The sequence below is a fragment of the Balaenoptera physalus genome, assembly GCF_965194825.1.
Source record: "Balaenoptera physalus genome assembly, chromosome: 14".
NCBI classification, from domain to species: Eukaryota; Metazoa; Chordata; class Mammalia; order Artiodactyla; family Balaenopteridae; genus Balaenoptera; species Balaenoptera physalus.
Genome location: NC_138893.1, coordinates 5,188,483 through 5,214,808, shown reverse-complemented (window position 1 = coordinate 5,214,808; position 26,326 = coordinate 5,188,483). Strand labels below are relative to the sequence as shown.

Below are 26,326 nucleotides of genomic sequence, written 5' to 3'. Positions count from 1 at the left end.
TCCTGGGAGTGGGAAGTTTTAGAATCTGTGGTCACCTACACGGCTCGGACTGTGGTGTCATCTCCACTGCAACTGGGCTCTGTAGGATGTGCCCGGCCCAGTGGGGACCCTCAGGGAACCTTGATGCAGGACAGGAAGGAAGGCTAGAAGTCTGTTCCATTCCAGGTCTGAAGTTCTTTGATAGAATTCTAGGAGTCCTTCTGAAATAAGATTTCGTATCATCTGTTGAATGAAGATCTGTTTCTGTAGCAGAATGATAAAAGGATTTTTACTCTAATAAAATATATAGGATTTTTAAAGAAGGAGAACTTGATTCAGTTGTGTCTTCTTTCACAGACCTTGCATTCTTTGTTACTATTTTCTCCTGTGTCTCTTATGGTAACTGAAAGAAAGTAATGCTGAACAGAAATGTGGTATCATCTTATTGGTTAGCATTCATGTGTTAAATATTCCTGAAACTGTATTCTAAAATTTTACCAAAGCAGATGTACACATTCTTTGAATGCAATTCCAGGTAGGTTCACAGGCTCCACAGGGGTAATCCATCGACCTCGCCTCCCTAATAAGAAACTCTGACTTTAGAATGAAGCCATGGTTTACGGAAATCCCACTTCCGTAGATTTGAAGTTGGCACAAAAACAGATGCATGTATGTATTTAAAACAGTGGTTTTTGGGGAGGAACATGCAAACAAATGCCTTTAGAGGTTAAAGTTGTGTAGAAGCCAAGGAAATACTAAAGAGATTTTTAAGTGCTGTTGAATCCACTCATATTTCTCAAAGGTCTGATAAACATTTCAGCACATTTATCAAGGAACATCACAAGGTGCCAAGATACTTCCAGTAATGTACCGGAGTAAACATGACCATGTGGTGAAAATGCATCGGCAGAGCCGGTGGGCGGGGAGAGAGAGAGGGAGAGACAGAGACAGAAATGGGGGTAGGGTGGGGAGAGAGAGGGAAGAGGAAAGAAAAAGAAAATAAAGAGAAAACTGTATTACGGTTCTACTGTAGTTGTAAAATGGACTTGTGTTGAACAGTAAGAAGTCAGTCTTTTCAAAACAACGTCTGCGAAGATCTAAGGAATATGATTTTTAACCTACGTAAGGCACGGAGCCCGCCCGCTAAAAGTTGGTGCTTTCGTGGAGAAGGAGGCAGCCCCCGTGCTGAGTGCGGGGTTCTTCACCGCCTCAGCCTCAGGCGTGCGTGCCCATCAGGAGAAGATGAGGCCTTGGTGGGGCAGGTGTTCTCTCAGTCTTGGCTTGAGGGAAAACAGAATGAACTCCAAATGATTTAAATGAACTTGGATGAAGGAGCTACTTGCGGTAGACAGAGTCAAGGGTTAGGCGCCGAGGCACGGAAACTGGCAACAGCTGGAAGCCGTGACCGCCCAGGGGCCGAAGGGGCGAGGGGAGGGCCGAGTAGGGCAGGCGCCCCGTGAGAAGGGGACCACGACAGAGGCTGCTCTTGCAGTCCTGGCCATGCAGCCAGGCAGCGACTGCCGCAGGGGCTGGTTCAGCTTCCCGGGCGCGAAGCCGTGGGGAGGAGAGACAGCGCAGGCCCGGGGCGGGGCACGTGGAGCACATCCACGTCCCGTTTCCAGCTCTTTGACTTCTCTCCTGAGAAGACGAATTGTTATTGCCTTGCTGGTGAAACTCTTTGTCTGGAGGACGCTGTCCTTTGAGGTTATTCTGTACTTATATTAATGGGTGGTTTAATCACCCCTGAGAATGATGTGTCCTTGCTCGGTGGAGGACATGGGAGAACTCTTTCAAGAAAGGGCACTATACTCCCACTACCAGGATTGCTCGTTTCCATTTATTTTGGAAACAATTGCTGAAGAAAAAGAGAGATGTGGCCATAATTGTCTGAAGGAATTCCATGTGTCGCTAGTGGTGGCCATAAACATATGGGCTTCGCCCGACCCTCGGGACGCTGTTCCAGCTGCGTCTTTCAACTGCAGTCAACCCTGTCATCATATTCCTGCTCCGGTTTCACGGGGGAAGTCTGTGTTCAGAGCCAAAGTACGCTGATAAAATATTAAGGGTAATGGCACAACAACAGAAAAGAGGTAGAGTTCAGAAAATGCCTGGCAAGAAGCCTGTCTCAGAATTGTAAAGGAGAAAGAAGGAACTTTTCGAATTGAGAAAGCACTTTGTTGTTATCATTAACATTTTTAAAGGTCTCAGTTTTTAAGAGAATTCTTTCGAAACGTTGTGCTTGGAAAACAGGGAGCTCTGACTTAAATACATTTTGTTTTAAAGTATAAGGATCTAATTGGAGCAAATAGATTTCAGATTTTACTGATACAGATAACCTTTTAGGGTATGAGTATTTTTCTACATTATAAATGTATACTTCTTCATGGAAGAAAATACAGAAAAGTTTGAAGCATAAGATGAAATAAAAATAACCGGTGACCCTGTTACTTAGAAGTAATCACTATCAATTTGGTTGTTTTCCTTTTTATTCCACTGAATATATGTATATCTTTAAAAATGAAATCATGGTATTATGAGTCTTTGTTAATATTTCTCTTGCAGGAAGGGGGGACCCCTTCCAGGGCCCAAGAGTGGGCTCTTGTCTAACACTCGGAAATGAATGGTCCGAGGAGACACACGTGCTGACAAAGCAAGAGACTTTATTGGGAAGGGGCGCCCGGGTGGAGAGCAGGAGGGTAAGGGAACCCAGGAGGACTGTTCTGTCATGTGGTTCGCAGTCTCGGGTTTTATGGTGATGGGATTGGGTTCCAGGTTGTCTCTGGCCAATCACTCTGTTCAGGGGCCTTCCTGGTGGTGCACACATCACTCAGCCAAGACGGATTCCAGTGAGAAGGATTCTGGGAGGTTGGTAGGACATATGGACTGGAGTCTCCTATCTCCTTTTGACCTTTCCTGAATTCTTCCAGTTGGTGGTAGCTTGTTAGTTCCACATTCCTTACCAGGGCATCCTGTTTAAGATAACTCATGCAAGTGGTTACTGTGGTGCCTGGCCAGGGTGGGCGGTTTCAATCAGCGTTTCCCCTAGCATTTCCAAATTGCTCTCCAGGCATTTTGCATCAATTTTTATTTCCATCAAGAATATGTTGGTTTGTCTAACTCAATCCTTATTAGACTTATAATTTCAAAAATCTTTCCCAATTTTATAAATAAAATATGATTTAGTAAGGTTGAATTTTATTCATGTTTATACATTTATTGGCCATTTTTCTATTAAATTATTTATCCATGTCTTTTGCCCATTTTCCTGTGGGACAATTAGTGTTTTTTTTGTTTGTTTATTCCCCCTTGCTCTAGAGGACCTCTTTGTATGGAAACAAATTAAGAAGATCAAATTTCTTGTTAGAAAAAATAGGGCAGATTGGTCACCCTCATTAGGTGATGTTTATTTTCTGTGATTTTTGGTGAGAAGGCCCTACATTCTTGCTCTCAAAAGGCAAGCCAGTTTTAAAATACTGAACTTTCAACTTTTTCATTAATTAAGATATTTAAGCAGGAGTATTACCTTTGGATAAATGTTTAGTGAATTCTGATTTAGAAATTGTTGGGCCTCAAGGTAAGTTTAGATATTTTTATTAAGAATAATAAAGGACCATTTTAAAGTTATTTGATAATTGAAATTATATTTCCCCCCAGAAGATATAAATCTCTTAGGACTGAGAGATTAAGACCCTTGGTTCCTACTTACTTGAGAAACAGTTACCAAAAAAGTATGAGAAAAACAAGCACCATTCAGAATGATCCTGAGTTGGAGACAGGGGTATGACTGTTGTTTCAATGTGTGTACATAAAAAACTATCAACAATCAGCTGTTCAGCTAGTCTGTAGAAAGTGGGAAGAAGAAGGGATTGGTAGATAGGCATTTTTCCAGATAATTTTCTTTCAAGCTTATTTACCAAATATTAGGTACTTTCAGTTTTTGTGAGAATTACTTTCTTGAGATCATGAACAAGACTGAAACAGTCTTTAACCCCCAGAGTTGTATGAACCCTTAATTAACTGCTCTTCAGTGCATTCTGTAAAACTTCCTCACTAGATCTTACAACACAGATGAGAAAGGTGGCGAATTTTAATGCCACCCTCAAGCTGGTAAGTTATTTTTAGAACTGAACTCTTAAGAGTTTTGCTGTTTCTTATGTAAACCCTTAATTGTGCCTCAAATATCTTCATAAGGCAGTTTCTGTTTTTTAAATTTATCCTCTCAGTAGGCCAGAAGTAAAACAAAGAGACCATGTATGTGGTGTGACAGGGTCACATCTCCATTTACGGGACTTCCCTCGTGTACTGTGTGTGAACTCCTCAATGCATGGTTACTTTTCTGTGACTGCAGCTAGCAGCTATGCGTTAAGACTGCACGAATGGTCCCAGCTGTTGTAAGATGGAACAGTCTGCCCTGGCCACAGATTACAGAGTTTTGGGTTTTAGACCACAGACAATACCGCTGGGACCTGCCATGTACACTGTGAACATCAGTATTCCTTGGAGAAAGAATGAAGATTAGTCACTTCTGGCTCTGAGAAATTCTTGCATAACTTGCTTTTATCTCAGTGCAGTTTCCTGGGGATGCTTTATCCTGGCACAAGCCTCCGTCCGCACTTCAATGCTCCCTCTTCTATCAGATGGACCACTGAGTGTCGGACTGGAACTCGAGTTGCACTCCAGAGGGCGGTGTTCAGTCCAGCTCTCTTTTACATGCCCCTTCCTCATCCCGGGTCCTTGCATTATTGCTTTTGTCATGCCCTGCGGCTTGGGCTTTGTTCCTGCTGTCACAAGAGTTGTCCATACAAATGTGAACGTTCTCTCTCGGAGTAACCTAGAACTGCTCATGCTTGCGGTAGACCTGTTATGAACCAACACTTCAGACGATTCCGGATCTCTTCCTGGCACTTAGTTTCCTTTCCTCTCTCTTCTCAGAATTCTCTTACTTCCTTCTGAAGTATAGAACTCGGATGCCAAAGGCTTCAGGAAACTAATTGAGTTAGGCTTTGTGTTTTTAACTTTCTTTTTTACCCTCCATATTCCAAAGCGAGATCTCTCTTGTGCTTTGAATTTTTTCTCCCTCGCTCTACCTGAACAGCAACTCTGCAGTTACGCGTGAGGTTCAGGTTACACTGCGTAAGATAAGGGGGTTGATAAAACAAGGTCAGTAACCCTTTCCCAGTTCTCAACACTCCTCAAATACATCTGTCCTTGATTTTCTCATCTCTTATGCTTCGAGCTTGCTTTATACTTTGTTTGCATTTCGTTGTTTTTCTCTGAGATTATTTCTGCGTTTTTACTGAGCTCCTAAAACTCTGTTTCTGATTAAATTAATAGCTTTGATAAAGCACATAGAAATCTTAACAGAAGAGAAAGAGGTGCCTGGTATACTTCCTTCCTCTCTTATGCCTTATTTCCTCCTAAAGTTGAAACATCAGTAGAGAACAATTATAACAGCATTATTGTTGTATTTTGAATTCTTTTATTGCTGCTTTTGTTGGAAATGCTGGTATTTCATCAGCAAAAGCTCTTGTATATCTTCTAGCTAGCTTTGGATTTTCTCAAGCTGATAGCTTTGTCCTACCAACTTGATAAAGAGTCCATATGGTCCATCTTGGTATGTGAACACACCCTTTCCTTATGTTCAGCAAGAACTTGCTTCAAGTGCTCATTACCACAGTGGTGAGGGCACTTCATTCCAATCATTGCCGAATAGTTGAACTGAAAAGTGTCTTGAGGAACTTGCCATACGTTCTTGTCTTTTGATTTGCTTGTGTCATTCATGCCACTGTGAAGTCAAGAATACCCTTTCTCTGTTGAGTATTGTTTAATTCTTCCAAATGGAATTTTGATAGGAAGTTATCTAGGGGCATCATGGTATGTAAACTGATGGTGGGTACCAGTGGAAATATTTTTTTCTTGTGAAAACTAGGTTTTTAAATTTAAAATACATTTGCTTTTTCATGTCTCACTGCCCATCCCTCTTCTCTTCTAGTTGAGTAGTAAAGAGATTAATTTTTTTCTTTTAAAATAAGGTAAATAAGGATGAACGTATGCCATATCCTAAAGCAGCATAGTTGGTTTAGGGAATGCCTACAACAGGTGAATTTGTTCCTCTTGATCCCAGTTATAATATTTGACTGTCATGGCTGTTCACCGACATTTTGCCTTAAGTACTTAGAGCTTGGGCTTTTCCACCCCCTGTCCAAATATACTCCTTGCTCTTTTATTTTTATTCTAACTCAGTTTATTGGAATTCTTGTTGTCAAAGGAGCATTCCTTGAAATAATCTGGAGTCTGTATTACTGGCTACAAAATAAGCTTAAAGTGCAATTGATTTCCTGTTACTCTGTTTCGTTCTTTTAAAGTCATTTCCAGTCAGGTTTAATGAGTCAGTTCAGGTTTTCCCTATCTCTTGATAAAACATATATCTTTACTTCAAAAAAAGTGATACTGGTATGTTATTTGACCCGTATCACATTTTTGCCTAAAAAGGAAAGTCTATTTCTCAAGAAGTTAGAGGGAAACTCTTTAATTTCACAGAAAAATGAGGGCTGTGGCCAGTTGACTGTAAGTTTAGTTCACTTTCGCCGATCAGCAAAGCGACTTTCCAGTCTAAAGGAAAAGTGATCAAAATAGCAGACGTATTGGATGGTGTCTGACTTTGAATGGTGACATGGCTCAGTAGGGTTTGAGGTAGAATCCCATCTCCCTCTGGGGTCGTCACTGCCTTTGTTTTATGGCTACAAGCAGCTTCTGCAGGAGGTGGCGGTGGAGTGAGCACTGAATTTCACCTGCTTTGATACACAATTCCACATTCCTAGGGTGTCCCGAACAAAAGGAAAGCCTGAGCTGCCATCTGTGAAGCTCATCTCCCTCCACGTAGAAGCAGGTTGCAATTTCAGACACATTTGTGTTGCTCCCTGCATCTTCAGCTTCTTGGAAACATTTTAGATGGTGGTGTCTTTGGTGTGAGCCACTTCATGAGATACCAAAAAAATTGGAAAATACACCTGTTTATGAGGTTAGTTTTAGTTAAGAACCCGATAGTACTACTGCTTTACACCAAAGAAATTCAGATTTATAAGACAGTGTAAAAATGATCTGACCAAACTCCCTCATTTTTTTTTTTTTTTGGAAGAAGGTATACTCCAGAGATTCAGTGATCTTTCCAAGGTAACAAAGCTTGTTTATGCTGAATCGGGATTCACAACTTAGTATCATGACAGTAGAATCCGCGTATTCTCCCCACAACATGAAGGTAATCTGTAGCCTAGGTAGAACATACTGAAACTTAATCCCTTCTCTGTGGTATCTGCTCTCTTCCCCTAGCATCTCCCTGTGTGATCCAAGTCAGCCAGTGCCCTTGAGATGTGTGGGGATTTTTCTGAGACGATGTATATTGGCTGTTCGACAGAATTCCTACTCTAGAGCCAGAGTCTTCCTTCCATAAAACATTTGGCCATACTACTTTGGAACTACTTGCCGGCGGAGGATATAGTCCCAGTGGTTGGAGGGAATTACAGAGGAAGTTGAAATTCTCTGCCTGTCAACACTGACCACTCCTAACAGTGTTGACAGACCTGGCCCCAGCCAGTGTCCTTGGTTAGACAGGTTTAAAGGCTAAGACTCTTTAGGAAGAACATGAAATAAAAGTGAAAAGAGTTCCAAGCCAGGAGAAAGTGAATTCTGTCCAGTGGTCTCTTCTTATGGATTTAAGGCCAGTTTGACACTTTTGTTTACATGCATAAATGTACCAAAAGCCATCCTGATTTTAGGCCGTGATATGGAACTTTTCCCCATAAACAAGAAAACCAATTTTAATATGATGTCTTTTATTTTAGGGTGTTGAGGGTGGGAGGAGTGAGTTTAGTCAAACAAGGGATTTTCTATTATTTTCTCTCTCCAAGAGAACATGCTGAGAATGAAAGCATTGCTTTGAATTTTTCTGAGGCAGGAAAGTAGTTACAAATGGATCATTGGTGAAACATTGATGGCTTAAATTCATCACGTGTCAGTAGTATCTTACTTTCTGTAGCATAATAAATACAATGAAATGCCTAACATGAGTATTCTCTATAGATTTTTGCTGTGGGATAGGAATGAAACGGAAAGGATGTTTAATCTTGAGGAGAGAAGGCAAAGACAATAAAATATTCACTAATGCTTCCAGGAATGGGAATGTTTCCAAGGATAGAAAACCAGAAGAGGAGAAACCAGAGTTTGAAGAGATAATCTTTTAAAACCATAATTTAAGCTCGTATAAACATCCCAACTCTTTGAAATATTTATCTTTCTGAAAATACGGTTTTTAGCATGTTCTTATGAAAACATTTGTTGCTTTACCAAGTCCTTATGAATTTCCATATGGAGTCATAAAAAAACCTCTTTGTGCCCAAAGGTTTAGCTCTTTTGCAGGGTACACATATAAAATACCCATATCATACCCATGTCCGTACAGCTTCATATTACTTATTGAAGGTTGGATCACTGTCTGGTCTTCATAGGATGACACCAGAGAGATAAGAGCAGATTGATGGGACAGGAATCTAAAAACCCAAAATCTGGATGAATATCTGACAGTTCTCTGTATTTTTATAGAGGTACTGAAATCAGAATATTTGAAATTAAAACTATTGGGAATATTTTGGGAAGTGCAGGACATACGGTCACCTTGGTTGTGAGGTTTAGACTCTTTCCACAGATTCGGATCTCCTCTCTCTGTATTTTGCCATCTCCAAAAATAGGAGTGCCATCAATCTATTCCGCAACAGTTTACTGAGTATCTACTACTTATTTTGAACTGTGGAAGTTACAAAACCAGTTAAGACAATTCCTGTATTCAGAGAGCTTGAGGGTTGATTCAACAACAATCAATATTATTTTTAGAGCAATGTCTTAAAACTTTCATGCCCAAATCAGAGTTGTCCTTCAAAGCAATTAGTTTTGGGGGAGGAGGAGACTGCATACTTATTTCCTGTTTCTCCACCATCTTCCAACAGTTCTTTTCCTTGTTTTTATGTTTGTTGATATACTTCATACTTTGATTTTTCATCTCTCCATCAAGTATTTCCAGAATGGGTCTGAATGAAACCTTAGTCCCTTGTGGTGCTACATGGACAAGCTTGAAGGGTAAACTGTAGCACTTATTGAAAGCAGAGAATAGTATTTCAGGATTTGAGATGAGCGCATTAAGTTCAACCTGGAAGAAAAGCCCACTCACATCCTGTAGATACCTTTTTAAAAAAAGCAAGAGCAAAGAGGGAATGAAAACTACAATACTACAGGCTACTTCAGCAATCTAAACCGGAATTTTGTCATCTTTTGCTCTGTACTTACAAGACTTGATTATTTAAAGCACCATTTTCGAAATGAGTGCTGATTTGGGTCCCGGAGACAGTTTGATGCTGTTGGTGGCTACTGTGTCTGTCTTTTGTGTCCATTGATAGTTTATATTTTTGGCCTCTAGATGGTGCTGTTTCACTTTGAAATAAAATGTATACATATATTTTAATTGAGTCTTTTGCTTTTTATTTTGTTTATTGTTCCTTTGATGCAGAGATGGTGGAAAATCAAATTCCTTCTTAAATTGGGTCTGAGGTTTCCTGTCCCTCTACAGATGCATAGGAATTTTAATGTGATTATCCAGCCTGTAAAGTAATAGGTTTTCAGATTATCATACCACTCAATACATAGTGTTAATTTATTTTGTGAGAAAATACATTCTTTTCCTATAGAAGCATTTTATGTTATATATACTTGGCTGATACATAAGAGATTCCAATTACACGTTTTATGTGGCTTGATCTGCTGTGTCCTATTCTTGATTTAGGAATCACTTGGGAAAACAACAAAATGCTGATTGCCGGGTCCTGCAGACCCAGGAACCTACATTTTAGTAAGTGCTACAAGCGAGTCAGAGGAGCAGACATGTGGGTCTGGATTAGAGCAGCACTGAGCTCTAATCCCCCACTGCAGCAGTGAGCATTTCTAGTAGACATTAATGTCAGAGCCTACAGTAATTCAAACCAAAGTTCAAGAGAGTTGAGACCAAACTTTTGAATCTAGACAGCTCTTTATGTAAATATTGCCTCTAGGAGCCATAATGGATATAATAAGAATTATTAAAGAGAATGTTTGGTTACTTAAGTTTGCTAAAGTTGGCGAGAGTCTTGCACAGAAAAGGCGGTCCCTGTTAGGACGCCTGAAGGAGCAAGCGGACACCACATCACGCAGCGGTAGCGTGAGGCTCTCCCAGCTTGCGGTGGTTGGACAGCCGTTTTGCCCTACGTTTATTTAGCCCCTCGCCTTGTAATACCTGATACTTAAACACTTTAGAAAGTTTTAACCAGCATTAAGGTCTTTGATCTTCACAACATCCCTTTGACAGGGCAACTGTCAGAGGAGGGATTAAAGGACAGACTAAGGGGGCTTCCCTGGTGGTGCAGTGGTTGAGAATCTGCCTGCCAATGCAGGGGACACGGGTTCGAGCCCTGGTCTGGGAAGATCCCACATGCCGCGGAGCAACTGGGCCCGTGAGCCACAGCTACTGAGCCTGCGCGTCTGGAGCCTGTGCTCCGCAACAAGAGAGGCCGCGATAGTGAGAGGCCCGCGCACCGCGACGAAGAGTGGCCCCTGCTCGCCGCAACTGTAGGAAGCTCTCGCACAGAAACGAAGACCCAACACAGCCAAAAAAAAAAAAAAAGAACAGACTAAGGAAAAGTGCCTGAGCCAGAAGCAGCCCCCAGGAGACACAGTCTGGGGCGGGGGGGGGCCGGAGGTGAGGGCGCCGACCCCGATCAGGCCCTGCTGCTGGGAGGCCTCCCCGGGGGGCCAGACGTTCCCAAGCTCTGAGGCTCCACGCTCACTCTTGTTGACTAGGATCGCCCCATCCTATCCTAAGAACGGGGGGCTTTAGAAAATGGTTTCCTCCCTCTTCTCATCCTTCATTCCTTTCTCTGTCTCTCTCCCTCCCTCTGTCTTTCAGTCACACCTTATGAGTCATGGCCTTGATGACTGTGAGGTGGAGATGGGTAGGTTAAATCACACTATGAGGAGGATGTACGCGTAGTTGGATAAAATCTACCCCAGGTCAGTTTACCTTCTTATCCTAGTTTGTCCTGGTTTAGAAGGACTCGGGCAGAACTGCTCGCTAATTGTGAAAGTTGCTCCGCGAACACTGGCTGACTCCGTCGTTGACCTGAGTCTATGACGTGTGCTCTGCAGAGAAGGCGGCATGTTGTAAGCAGTCAGTAAGCTTGGCGTTATTAACGATGCTGGTGATGATGATTGATGATGCATTCTCTGTTATTCAGCTTTATCACTAAAGCTAATCGCATAGAACGTTCAGCTTACCCCCCGGGATGGTCTTGGTCTCTGTCAGGCTGACCTGTGGGGTAATAAAACACTCAGATTGTTGGGGAGACTTGAAAACCTGATTCAAGAGAGAACCCAAGAGGCGCGTCCCCACACAGGCGTTGGCTCTGATGTCTCCTACTCCTGGAAGATCAGAGCTTGGCCAGCTGCCTCCCGCCCTTTAAGCCTTCCTTTCTCAGCGCGGCCTGACGCCCCTGCCCCGTCCACAGCTGGTCTTCCCCATCCTTCGTCTTGTTCTCCTTTTTGTCATAATATTTACCTTCTAATATACTAGGTCATTTATTTATTTGATTGATTTTTGCCTCCCTGCACAGTGGACAAGGGTCTTTTTTTGTCACTCACATATCCCCCAGTCCCTGGAATAGTGCCTGGTACATAGTAGAGGTTCAGAAAATATTTGCTGAATGAATGAATGCTTTCATGTGCAACATTCCCTGGCACTAATAAGCAATAGACATAGCAGATATTTAGTCAGGTAGTACTAATTCTGAATAAATATTAAATATTCCTGAATGAAGATTAAGTTTTTTTTTTTCTATTAACCTTGACTGGTAAGAATATCTTCTAAATTATCACATGGTTTAAAGTATGAATCCAGAGTTGGAAGACACTGGATTACAATCAACAAGCCCTGAATGGTTTTCTGGGGCAAGTTACTAAACTGCTCTGTGCCTTAGTTTCCTCTGTAAACAACCTCACAAAACTGGGGTGTAGATTAAATGAGTCCATGCATTTCAAGCCTTAGAACAGGACCTGGAATGTAGCAAGAGATGAATTAATAAACTGAATTTATAGACTCTTTACTTGTTTAAAAAATAATTATATGATATTTTGCAATTAAATTTAAATAGGTTAGCCAGTGTTCAGAAGGGAAAAAAGCATTGATAAATGCACAGTTTGAGTATTTTCCATATTCCTGTTTTTATTACAGTGACAACACACCTGGAATGAATCAAATATTAAATTTATTATGTAATCTCTTTTCTTATAGTGTAACAACAGTTTTGAAACAGAGCCTGGGAGTTTCATAAGAGCCCTTTGTTTTTGATTTCTTATAGATCCCCATATTAAGGTTTCTGGAAAGAAAGAAGATGTTAAGGAAGCCAAGGAAATGATCATGTCTGTCTTAGACACAAAAGTAAGTGAATGTTAAGGACACTCAGATGTCAGAACCTTGTCTCTGCAAGGGCTACTTCATGCTGTTGTGAAAGAACCATTTGGAGAAGAAAAACCAGGAGAAAGTAATGGTGGGTTTTGAAATAAGCACGTGTGATTCTACAGTGGATTAAAGTTCTGTTTAAAATTTGAATAGGTTCTCTCATGCTGGGTAATTGAATAATATTCTCTCCCCCCCCATATACATATATATTAAAAAATATTGACCTGTATTAGTATAGGGCAAGTAATAAAGATTGCAAGAATTAGCATATTTGCCTTTATGATGTCAGTAGAAAACCAGAATAATCTTCTGTATAGCTCTGTGTGTGTGATGGCATGAAATTTGACAATTTCTCTTGTACATTCTGTCTCTCTACAAGTATATGTAGAGAGAGACAATAGAGAAATTAAAATATGTAAAAATGTATACTCGTTTGTGAGAATTTATTTTAATAAACACGTCAAAATCACTTACTATATGCCAGGCACTTAGCTACACCCTTTACAAATATTAATTGGTTTAACCCTCATAACTATCAGCACAGAGATATTAGGGAATTTGCACAGGATTCAGTAGCTGAAAAGTGGGGAGGTGGGATTCAAATCCAGGCTGTCTGCCTCTTAACCACTATGTTTTGCCACCCGGTATTTCACTGAAATGGTTTCTGATCTCTTCCTCTTTATTTCCTTTCCCGTTCCTTTTTGTTGCTGTTTTTTTAATTTTTAAGAAATATTCACCTGATAATTATTAAATATTTTAGGATATCCAAAAAAGGATATCTTTTTTTCTCTTTTTAGAGGTTTAACTAAAAGAAGAACTAAGTTTAAAAACCGAAGTATTTAATGGATATAAGTTTAAAATTTAAGAATTCAGAAAATGTAAACCTATTGATATTTTTAACATCTTGTTGTATTTGACTTTTTAATTTTACTTTGTAGGGACTGAAGAATTTCAGTATCAATTTTATAAATAAGAAAACATTTCATGTCAGTCTTTATAATTTTACAGCACTACATTTTCCCAAATTAAATACATGGATTCCAGTCTGATTGTAATTATTCATTATGTTTTAGAATTTTACATTTTGCTTTAATGTAACTAACAAATCTTACACTCCGTATTGATTTAGTTAAGCCATTTTACTGCTAAAGATGTATACTTTGTGGTATCTTCCTCACTCTTATTTCTACCAGCAAGAATAATTTATCTACTTTGTAAAATTTGACATACAGTGATAGAGAAGTTGTGAAAATGTTTGTAAATATTTTTTTATTCCGTTTTGAATTTTATTGTTAGTTCCTGTTTTCTATCATTGTTCAACGTTTCTACTAACATACATATATTCACTCTTGTAATTGTTTTCATCCGTTTTTAGTTATTTGAATTCTGTTTCATGAATAATATCCATTAAAGGAAAAACAAGTAATTTTTTTGTAATTATACCTAATTTTACTTAAATACTACTGTCCCAAAAATTATCTTGGTAAAAAGTATATCTTTCTATTTTTTCTGACAAATTTGTCTTTAAATGAAAATGTCTTTTTTATTAGCCAAGGAGAAATAGATAGAAATTGAAAAATTTATAGATTAAGATGATCTTATTAAGAAATCTATAAGATTTTCCACTGGGTCACTTTTTGTTAATCCTATTCCTTTGGGGGAAAAGTGTTTTTTAAGAGTTGTTCCTTCCTTTTTTCATGCATCAAGAAATAATACATTATTTCCACGTAGAGCAATCGGGTCACCTTGAAGATGGATGTTTCACATACAGAACATTCTCATGTAATCGGCAAAGGTGGCAACAATATTAAGAAGGTGATGGAAGAAACAGGATGCCACATCCACTTTCCAGATTCCAACAGGAATAATCAAGCAGAAAAAAGCAACCAGGTGCTTTGTCTTTTCACGTGAACTTTTATGGGACAAATTAAAGCTTGAGTTTTCTGCATGCATAACTTTTTTGGGAGATGAGAGCAAAAGCGTAATCATGAAGTCGGCATTTAGTATGGATTGTATGTCCCTCTCCAAGGAGACTGCAGGTGCTCTTCTTTTTTGAGGAGATGAGTTGTAGATGGGCCATAAATCCCTGATCTCTAAACAGTTTGTAGAAGAGAGGGAAGGATATCATGGCAACATAAAACGAAGTCCCTACGAAAGGCTCGGAAGGCATGTGAGTTAGGAAAGGACCTGAAAGCTTGCCTAGTCCAAGCACCTGTCGATAGCTGGGATTCTGTCTGCAGCATCGCACAAGTGGTCCTCCAGGCTACACCGGATCACCTTCTGAGAGGCAGTGTATGAGTGTCTGACTTCCTCACATTGACTGAGTTATGGCTCTGTTTTATAACACATTTTTTTCTAGTTCTTGGGTTTGGAAACAAATGGAACTCACCTGTCTACATGAAAACGCTGTCAGTGCTTGAAGAACAGATGGTGTTCTTTGTGTTATTTGGAAGTTTTCTCTCCTCTAATCACAATATAGAAACTATGTTGGCCACAAAGATGAATACGATACGGTTTTTTCTCTGTGGGGACTAATGGTGACAGTGGGACACATACATAAAGAACCAGATAGGAAGCCATGGTAAAAAGCAAGAGCAGTAATCAAAATATTTGATAGCTGATACGGCGTGGGCGTGGCCCATGAGAGAGCACTGTCCTGGAGCCCCACCCGCTTGCCCTAACGCCAAGAGTAATTCTTTAGTTGATGGATCGTAGGAAAGCCCAGGAGATCCCAGGAGAGGGCTGTTGGAGCAGCAGTTTTTTGCCAGCTAGCATGAAAGTAGTTCATTACTTTGAGAACTTAGTGTGGCACTATCATTGCACATTGATATCCATCTCGTATTCAGAGAGTTTTTATAAAAAGGGAGAAAGTGCAGTGAACACGAGAAATTGTGAAGAGGGCAGGATGGGCTCACGGGGGCTGGGAGGTTTTAGGTAAGTCCAGGAGGTGACGTTGATCAGTTGACACACATCACCAGAGCTTGTTAAAATCCAGATTCTGATTAAGTAGCTCTGGGTTGGTGCCTGAGGTCCTTCATCTTTAACAAACTCCCGGATAGGCGATGCTGTTTTATCCTGGACGACACTTTGCATAGTGAGGGTGTAGATAACCGGGAAAGCAGATGTGGGTTCAAGTACAATAACTCTAACTCTGTGTTTTCGTACTTTTGCAGGTATCTATAGCAGGACAACCGGCAGGAGTAGAATCGGCCCGAGTTAGAATTCGGGTAACTATTTATTACCTTCAGTTCTGTAAATCAATGTCAGCGATGTCTGCATTATAAGGCAATAAAAATACCATAATTTATCAATTTATAACCAAGTCATACGTTCAACATGTAGGAAATAGTGACAGAAGTTGTATGAATGTGTCGGAGGTGTTTCTTAGAGACTTTCTGGATTTTATCTGGCTCGATTTCTCTGGTGATTTTGAAATGATCAAAAAGGCGCCTGAGGAAAAATGCCACAGGCAGCTTAAGTTACAAACTCTCAGGTTTCACAAAAGGCTCCTTTCATTTAAAAAACTTTATATCGTCTACCCAAGCTTGTGGCTGTAATAAAAGCATTATGTTTTAAAATTCCATCTTCAGAAAAGAATGAATGAACTACACACATCTCTAAATGTACAATGACTTAACTATCTGCCCTGGGTTCTGTAATTTCATTTTAGGAGCTGCTTCCTTTGGTGCTGATGTTTGAGCTGCCGATTGCTGGAATTCTTCAACCAGTGCCCGACCCTAATTCCCCCTCTATTCAGCACATATCACAAACGTACAACATTTCAGTGTCATTTAAACAGCGGTCCCGAATGTACGGTGCTACTGTGATAGTACGAGGGTCTCAGAATAACACAAGTGCTGTGAAGGTAAGTGGTTCAGGTAATTCCGAACATTGTAGGTGTACACATCATGCAAGTTTTATTTTTAAAGGATTTTAAAACTAATTTGTTTTCCAGAATTTGTTCTCATAGTACGTTCTGGGTTCTTAGAATGTGTTGAGTTTTTCCATAGCTGGCAGAAGTGCAGTAGAATCTTTCCCTTCAACGTGGACGGTTACTGTACAGGCCTACTTCCTTCCCACCCTTTCCTCCCAGGAAGGAACTGCCATGCTATTGGAGCATCTCGCCGGGAGCTTGGCGTCCGCTATCCCTGTGAGCACGCAACTAGATATCGCAGCTCAGCATCATCTCTTTATGATGGGTCGAAATGGAAGCAACATCAAACATATTATGCAGAGAACGGGTGCTCAGATCCACTTTCCCGATCCCAGTAATCCACAAAAGAAATCCACCGTCTACCTCCAGGGCACCATTGAGTCTGTCTGTCTTGCAAGGCAATATCTCATGGTAGGTTTACTGAAGTTAATGGTACGATTTTTTTTTTTTTTTTTTAACCTCTTTGGGTACAGTGTTTGTTGCTGCCCATAATGTACCAATGTGGTATTTATGGAAGCACTTTGAAATCCTGGTCAAATAAGCAACTTACTTGGTAAAAGGAAATAAAAGAATAAGGTACATGGTGCCTCACAGACTTAATTTCATTAGATAGGTGAGTAATTTCCTTTTAGTATTTTTTTTTAACTTACACTAAGCAACAGAAGTGGTGACATTGAAATAACTGGCTGTATTTTGTGGAAGGTGGTTATTTTTATTTGACGTGTAGTATTAGTTTGTGTTTGCCAAAAAAGTCTTCTGTTTAAACAGAAAAGTTAAAAATTAACACATTGAAAATTTTACCCTCGAAGATGTAAATTTTGGTAGCATGAAACATTTGAACATTTCATAAATCTCTGATACAATTTTTAAAATGCTGTTTAAGCCATGAATTTGAGTGTCATGCATTGAAGAAAAATAACAGTTATATAATTTACTACTGCTTCCAGTTTATAATTTTCAATATTTCTATCCTTCCTATATTCATTTAAAAACCCAGTGTGTAGGTTGATGTGTAGTAACAAAATAGACTGACATACTGTGGACTCACAAGTATTCTTATTAAAAACACCATCATGTTCTCCTGTTTCGGCTAGACCTTTAGTGGCATTTGAATCCATAAGCTTCAGGTGTGACATTTGCTATTATTAACTTGCAGAATCTGTTCTTGAGAAACTTTCAGAAGATCCAGATTTGTATTGTTGATTCCATTCCTCTGACAGAGGAAAACTTGTTATAATCATTAAGGATTATGATATATAATTTTAAGAAATTAATTTTTAATTTTCTTAAAAGCCAGGCTTACTTAGGCTACTTTTAATATACGGCTAGTTAGAGAGCATATTTGTATTCAAAGATTATTATGATTACTCTTCATATTTTCTTTTTTGTGCTTTTCAAGTTCTTTAGATATTAGTTTGAGTTAGTAAACTTTTCAAGCGATCAGCACAGTTATGAATTCATATTCATACTTTGATCACACCTGCCAAAAATACAGGTGTGCAGTGAGACATATTATTATTATTAAACAATACTGAAAGACGTGAGGGAGAGATAAATTAAATGGCTTTAGCTTACATTTTAAATACCATCACCATTTTTTTTATAGCAGTGTCCTTACAAACATCACTTATCCAGAAGAGAAATGGAACATGGTGATTTCATTTTAATGCTAGTATGTTTGATGGTAACTTCTTCTGATACTTATGTACAAATCCATCAATCTGTACCTCGTAAAAATGTATGGGATCTGGTTCCTATACTAAGTAGATTAGGGGCCAGGAAGACAGCATCAGAGAAAAAAAGTGCTAAACTCTGCCATGCTAAAGAGTGAGATAGTGAAAAGAAGGGGTGATAGTAACATTTTACTCCAGGAAGGAGGTAAGGTTTGAGCTGTGTCAGAAGAGAAGTAGGACTTGGGTTGGCAAAGAAGCCTTTTTATGAGTTAAGAGACCAATGTCAGAACCTGTTTAAAAGGTAGTCAAGAGGCTGGTCTAGCCTGGAGGAAGGGGCAGACGTGTACACATAAACCTGTGATTGCACCAGCAAAGCCGAGCTGAAATGTGGAGATTTTTAAAGGCTGATACATGTTTAGAGTTCATTCAGGAGACAATAAAAATCCTCCGCTGTAGGTCTGTGAGCCAGGGCACAAGATTAGTATCCTTGATGTGGTTGAGAATGTCGTTTCTGGCGTCACTAACAAAACTGAAGTCAGAGAATGGGGGAATTTTCCAAGGTGGAGAGTAGATAAAGAATTCAGGGCCAAAACCAAACATAAGACACATGTTTTTGTCATCCAAAAAATAGTTTCTACCCCTCAACATTATTTACACAGCAGCCTTCTAAGCTGTGTGAAGGTATATAATTTAGCTTTAATACTTTGGTTTTTACTCTTTATAAAAGACTGTATTATCTGTAGGCATGTTAGATAATTGGATGTTTAAATGAGTAACTTTTCACCTCGCACCCTCTCCACTGTGACATTTCCTAGGGTTGTCTTCCTCTTGTGCTAATGTTTGATATGAAGGAAGAAATGGAAGTTGATCCACAGTTCATTGCTCAGCTGATGGAGCAGCTCGACGTCTTCGTCAGTATTAAACCGAAGCCAAAACAGCCGAGCAAGGTTGGTTCAGAGTCTGGGCCCGAAGAGAGCCGTGTATCACCTCACGTTCTGTCTAGTGTTGTTTTCGTATAAATGTGTATTTGCATATACATGGAACTAAATATCCTGTATAATATACATCGTTATGTATTATATTTAGTTATTTTATATAAATGTAAATTTGTAACAGCATTCGTTATTGATCTTTTTTTTTAATATATGTACTGGTTTTTGGAGTCCATTTGTGACCGTTATTTTAATTACCTATATGGGAAGGAAAGAGGAAACATTTTCTTACTAATTTGCAATCTGGTAACTTTAAACGTTACTAACTTGCCGGAGAGTTGGTAAGGCTAAACGTTGTGTTATGTGCCTATGTGTATGTGTACATATCCAAGGCAATTAAAAAAATACTTAGTTTACTTACTAATTGTGAGCCACTGTGCTAGCCCTGGAGATTTAAAGAATAGGCGCCATTGTCTGTCATATATACTTTAAATAATGAAGTATCCCCAGTTCAGCCTTCTTGGAACTTCTCCTCTAAGATGCTGCAAAGCTTAATGCTATAATTCTGGCGTTCTTAAGTGCTAGTGAGAGTGTGAGGAAAGAGGAGTGTTCCCACATTAAATCACGTAAGTTGACACAGCCACTTTGAAAAGCAACTTGTGATCATCTGCTCACACTGATAACACGGATACCCTACCCTCAGCGATGCTACTTCTACTTATACATGCCGAAGAAACCTTTGAATCAGAAGCCAAAGGACAAGAATGGTGTTGAATACGAAAAGCAAGTTGTGGACTTCCCTGGTGGCGCAGGGGTTAAGAATCCGCCGCCAATGCAGGGGACACGGGTTCGAGCCCTGGTCCGGGAAGATCCCACATGCCGAGGAGCCACTAAGCCCGTGCGCCACAACTACTGAGCCTGTGCTCTAGAGCCCACGAGCCACAACTACTGAGCCCACATGCCACAACTACTGAAGCCCTAGAGCCCATGCTAGGGCTAGAGCCCATGCTCCGCAACAAGAGAAGCCACCGCAATGAGAAGCCCGCGCACCGCAACAAAAAGTAGCCGCCGCTCGCTGCAACTAGAGGAAGCCTGCGCGCAGCAACAGAGACCCAATGCAGCCAAAAATTAAAAAAAAAAAAAATTAGCAAGTTGCATAATAACATGTACTAAATGATAACATTTATGTATATTTTTAATTATAGTAGGTAAAACACCAAACAGTTGTGCCTTCCGTTTTTAAAATTTCTAAACTGAATTTTATCATATATGCATTTATGCATATGGTATATTTATAACATGTATTACTATATACAATTTTGTCTCTATGTAAATAATGTGGTATTTAGTGTCCAACATAAGAAAAAGAATCATGCCTTCTTCAAAAGAAAACTTTAAAGGAAAAGATAGGATTGATTCTAAATGAACTTGATGTATTGAGCTTAAAGTTAGAGAATAGAACATTAATTTTATGTATTGTGAAGCTTTGTACTTTACTAATTTGAGTTGACTAGAGTCACTGTACGTACCAGAATGAAGAGATACAGTCAGAAGAGACTTTGCATGTAAAGATAGACTGGCACAGGAAGGTTTCTGGAGTTCAGCAAGAAGTGAGCAGAGGTCAGGGGAAAAGAGATTTTAAGTGAGATCTCTGAAACCTTGCAGCATCCCAGGGCCGTTGAATTATGCCTCACAGGCCCCGAGGCTGACTGCTGCTTTAACTGCTGTCTCACCCACACATTTTCTGTATTGTCCACTGGAGGCTTTCCCCCTTGGGTTCACATTTCCAATTTTCTAGGTGAGTCCATTGAAGAAAAAAAGAAGATGTATGGTTTGGAAATTTATTTTACTATAAGCTTTGCCACAGATATGTCATCAATGAGGAAGAGGGGTACCTCAAGGTCCATTAGTTAACTAGTAGACTGTAAATGTCAAATGTAAGTGACTATTTTTATGCAGTCTGTATATGGTGACATGTTTGATTTGTTTTATAAAGATGAGATAAAGGGGGGAAAGCTTTAATGTAAAGACAAGAGGATATAAACGAGAATGGGCTGTAGAGACAGAAGGACCCAAGTTCCAATCCTCTAGCTGCTCCTCCACAGCTGGGCCGTGACCTTGGGTAAGGCCCTTGTCCTCACTGAACATGAATAATAATTCCACCCCATGAGGTTTTGCAGGAATTAGAATATATGTGCAGCTTCCATCACAGTGCCTGGGACACAGGACACACCCAGTAAATGGTAACTAACGTTTTATGGTTTTACCAAAAGGAGTAAACTTAGGACGTACGTGGTTAGAATTTGCAGTTGATTTTAAAGCATCATTCATCCATTCCCTGAGTGGAATTCTTATTACCATATTCATTTCTCACCCCCCTCCCCAATTCATTGTCGACTACTTGCATGTCACCTTTTTCTTTCCCATTATGTGTTTTCATAGTCTGTGATTGTGAAAAGTGTTGAGCGAAATGCGTTAAATATGTATGAAGCAAGGAAATGTCTCCTCGGACTTGAAAGCAGTGGGGTTACCATAGCAACCAGTCCATCCCCAGCATCGTGCCCTGCCGGCCTGGCATGTCCCAGCCTGGATATCTTAGCTTCCGCAGGCCTTGGACTCACTGGACTAGGTATAAAATTTATTATTATAGCCCTTCTCAGCCACTGGGGGATTGCTTATCCAGTTTCCTTTCTTTCTACTGTTTGGGGCTACATTTTAAAGGCTGTTTTTTTCCTCTTCAGGCCCTACGATCAGGTGAAAAGCAACAAAACTCGAATCAATCCATCTTGATTTTTTTGTTAGACTCTATGGATTTCTGTTTCCCACATTCTTTTTATTTTGGCATAAATAATCAAGGTCTGGCTGTTGTATTTTCGGTGGCTGTGTTTGTTCTTCTAAATTAAGAATGCCACTGAGAGTGAAGTGAGCCGGCTGACTGTAATTGATGTGTTTGCTCTCTCTTGCATTTGCAATATTACCATTAGTCCCTAGAGATAAAGATTATCCAGTTTGCTTTTCAAAAAGTAATTGCAGACCTGCATGAGGGGTGGGGAGGGGGGAGGTGAAAGGAAGCAGAACCCTCAGTCCCAGTGGTTAGGCCTGCCTTGCCCAAACACAAAGGAGATCTGGCCTGTGGCCACCACGGGAAACAAACCGACCTGCATTTATATCTCAGGTGAAGAAGACAAAGATGAAAGAACAACATCATCGTGGTGCTTTAGTTCTTTAAGAAAGCAGGGTGAGCCACTTAGTAGGCATGGTGTGATATGTATTGCCTCATTTACGGATTCCCATCTTGTAGGATGAAGTTCATTGCTATATTACAGTTATTCTAGGTTCATTACTTTTTTGCACATTTTTCAGTAGCTATTATATAAAAAGCTAATGCAATAACCCTCGCAGATCATTCTACCAAGTTCAGTGTTGAGACAGAAAAAGATACTCTCAGCAGTCTTTAAAATTTTTAATAGCTATTCTTGCTTTTTAAAAATGTAATATGGTTATAATATGATTAAGATTCCAAGTATCCCTGCCTAGACACCATTACAAGTAAAGACAGATTTTCCCCCTTGGCCCCTAATCTCCCACAGTTGTCCCTTCCACTGGAGATTCTGAACAGAGTTGTAATAACACAGCAATGCATGTGAGTCAGGAAATGCCAGTCAGGCAACTTAGCAGGAACTGAGTTCTTCCTGTACTAGAGAGAAAAAAAGTGAGCAAAGATCAGAGTGATTTAATTTTAAAATGTTTTCATGGCTATCTCTAGCCTCTAATACTTAATGCTTTAAGTATTCCTGGGAACTTATTTATACAAACTCACATTTCACTTTAGAACATATTTGAAATGCCCGAAGGGAAATTTCATTACTAAATCAAACATTAAATCCTTAAAACAAGCAAAAAGCCGAAAAACAATGCTTTTTTCTGAGAAAAGTCTTCATACGCATTGAGATGGACCCAAAGATGTCGTGTATGGACAGTCATACGTGGTATGAAAACTGTTCCAGGTGGGCCAGCCTCTGCAAATGGACCAAAGGGAGACATTCTGTTGCAGGAAAACGTCCCCCTAGTCACTGCTAATTGTAAGTGGTTTAAAAAGAGTTTGTTTGGAAGCAGATGACAAGTGAATTATGCAGAGAAATACAAAATGGGTCTCCACGTGAGGACAATTTTGTTCATCCTGGCTAGCTGAAGTGATTATGAAGCAAGTGACTGGTGTCCGGGCCCCTGACTGCTGTCCTGGTCTGGGCACATCTGTCTTCCATTTCTGTTTGTGGGCAAGTGGGGTCCTGTGTTGGAGTTGTATCATGCAATATTTCACGTGAATATTTGAAAGAAGGTAATCTGTCACTCTTATATTTGCAACATATCAGATTATATGAATGTGCATTCCAAATGGCAATATTGAGGCCATCTGTATTTCTAAATCTTGAGTTTATGTGTATTGACTTTACATTCATTCATTACAGGTCTTTTGGGACCCACTGCCTTATCTCTCAATACTTCGACAACCCCGAACTCACTTTTGAATGCTCTCAATAGCTCAGTCAGTCCTTTGCAAAGTCCGAGTTCTGGTACCCCTAGCCCCACATTGTGGGCACCTCCACTCGCTAGTACTTCAAGTGCCACAGGTCAGTATTATTTAAGTACAATCAAAGGTGTGTATTCTTAGGAATTAATCAGTTTTTTAGTAAAATTTACTAGTGGTTCTGTTTCCGTAGGGAAGAACTATGGTTCAAAGAATACTGCAGCCAAACAAATTCTCCAGAGTGTAAATCAACTAAAATGAAGCATAATAGAGCAGGGAGATTTTCATAAAAGTAATATGTAATCTTCAAACGTGACAAGCAGATCAGGAAAAAGAGCATGGTGTGCAGGGAGCAGTGGCAAAAGCACGCGAGGGTCACTGACCTGGTAATTAGGAAATGCACGTTCTAGTTTGACAAGTTTGCTTGGTAGTCATATGCACATGCTAAATCTAGCTAGTTTCCTCATTTGTACAGTGAAGAGCTTGGACTAAATACTCCCTAAAATGTTGTTCCATTTTAATACATCTTCTATGTTTTTATAGTAATGTGTTAAACCTGTTAACAGAGAGGTATCAAAATTGAATTCTCAGTTTGCAGCAACAAAAATAACTTTTTTTGTTGTTACTGAAAATAATAAAATAATGCTTCTTGATTCTGAGTTTATTCCTGTCTAATGTCTGTCTTCATGAAATGTTGTTGTAGGTTTTTCTGCTATACCACACCTTATGATTCCATCTACTGCCCAAGCCACATTAACCAATATTTTGTTGTCTGGAGTGCCCACCTATGGGCACACAGCTCCATCTCCCCCTCCTGGCTTGACTCCTGTTGATGTCCATATCAACAGTATGCAGACAGAAAGCAAAAAAATCTCTGCTTCATTAAATGGACACACACAGGTAATGCCCTTCAGCAAGAACCATGTGATCTATGCTGTTTGTAAGAGATAAGCCACTGGTAACGCGTTTAAGCTTTCACCTGAGGTGAATTTTAGAATTGTGACCATATCTCTGTGTTGTTTTCTATTATTATTTCAGTCTCCGAATATAAAATACGGTGCAATATCCACTTCATCACTTGGAGAAAAAGTGCTGAGTGCGAATCATGGTGATCCATCGAGACAAACAACTGCATCTGAGCAGGCATCTACCAAATCAAACCCTGCAGAAGGTATCTTTCCTTCTGAACTTCAGCCTGCTCCGTTGATTGGATAAAGGGGATTGTAGAAAGTCTGTGGAGTGATTTTGAGTGGGTTTTTCTAACTGGTTATGATTCACCCTGCCTCAAGACTGCAGAAAGACAGTATCTTGAATGAAATTCCCAAGAACATGGTGAAAGAGCACTTTGCCATAGAAAGAACCACTTTCCCATTACATTGGACCTTCCTAAATTAAAGTGACTGTAATTGTGCAGCAGGAAAGCATTAACTTACTAAGTGTGTGTGTGTGTGTACTTTTTTCCCAAGTAGAGTATTTCTTTTTATAACACCTTCATCCTTAACAATCTTTAAAAAAACATGAGGGTCTTCAAATTTCATCTTGAGTTTTTGAGGTAGCCTGAATTTAAGGCATCTTCTCTGTAGCTGAAAGCTGTTATGCTTTTGTCTCCATAGAATTGGATTCTGATTTGTTTCCATTGCAGGTGATTGTTGATAGTAAGGTGATGTCTGGATTTTTGCTTTTTCCTCTCCCCTTCTGCAGGTTGTAATGATGCTTTTGTTGAAGTAGGCATGCCCCGAAGTCCTTCCCATTCTGGAAATGCTGGTGACTTGAAACAGATGATGGGTCCCTCCAAAGTTTCCTGTGCCAAGAGGCAGACAGTAGAACTATTGCAAGGCACGAAAAACTCACACTTACAGTATGTATTTTAATTTTAAAATCCCTTGATCCTTTGAAAGAAAGTGTATAACAGGCTGGATTTGTGTTAAACTCAATAGTTAGTGCTCTTTGGTTCAAGTGCATTTGACATTATCCGTGGGTTTTTTCATTTCTCTTTACGATTACCTTCTCTTTTTACTTTTAAAAATTTTATTAAGAATAGTATCTGATAACTTTCACCCTTGTTATAAAACAAAATTCAACTAAGTAAATTTAAAGATCAAATTGACTTTATTCAACAGTTCATGAATTGGCAGCTTCCCATTTAGCAAATGGAAAGGAGCTCCAAAGAGCTGCAGAAAGAAGAGGTTTTTAAAGGCAGAAAGGGTGCAAGACAAGGAAGTCATAAGGAAAGGATTATTTCAGGCAAGGTCACCTTCCTTTGGGAGAAGGCAGGGGTCTATCAGGTGGGTTACCTCACTAGTGTTGGCTAGGAAATTCCAGACAGGACTGGTTAAGATTACATTCCTAGGAGAGGCTGAAACTGCAGTTAGGTTAGGTATCAGGTCTTGGTTTGCTGATATGGGGCTTAGTACAAGTGATCCATTTTGAGCCTGTTGTCCCTTTTCTCACAATTCTCTCCTTTTGATCAGACTTTCAGCCCAAGTGAGAGATGGGATCAAAATTTAAGGCGTTAGCACCACTCTCAGCTACCTCTCTGTAGTTTAGTTCTTATAGCTTTTACTGATCCTCTGTGTGGTGTTCACAGGTCGTGATTCTTTTTTTTGCTATTGAATCTCTGTGGTATTCACAGGTCATGACTTCAGGCTCACAATTGTTTTAGTCATTTTCTTCATTTCTTTTCTGGCATTCCAGTTATAGGGAGGTCATTTGCTCAGTGGTTAGTGGCTGCAAAAATACATTTAAAGC

At 39.8% G+C, this 26,326-nt stretch overlaps 1 protein-coding gene across 4 annotated transcripts in view; it reads left to right on the top strand.

Moving 5' to 3' along the window:
- BICC1 (BicC family RNA binding protein 1) overlaps positions 1–26,326 on the top strand; it is a 303,029-nt gene that overhangs the window by 241,568 nt on the left and 35,135 nt on the right. For all 4 annotated transcript variants that reach the window (XM_082425510.1, XM_082425509.1, XM_082425512.1 and 1 more), the window contains 11 exons: positions 12,411–12,490; positions 14,243–14,401; positions 15,685–15,738; positions 16,182–16,376; positions 16,605–16,856; positions 18,934–19,065; positions 21,493–21,679; positions 23,520–23,681; positions 24,282–24,478; positions 24,617–24,749; positions 25,280–25,436. In XM_082425510.1, the coding sequence (XP_082281636.1) occupies positions 12,411–12,490; positions 14,243–14,401; positions 15,685–15,738; positions 16,182–16,376; positions 16,605–16,856; positions 18,934–19,065; positions 21,493–21,679; positions 23,520–23,681; positions 24,282–24,478; positions 24,617–24,749; positions 25,280–25,436 (1,708 nt within the window). The remainder of the gene's footprint in view (positions 1–12,410; positions 12,491–14,242; positions 14,402–15,684; positions 15,739–16,181; positions 16,377–16,604; positions 16,857–18,933; positions 19,066–21,492; positions 21,680–23,519; positions 23,682–24,281; positions 24,479–24,616; positions 24,750–25,279; positions 25,437–26,326) is intronic.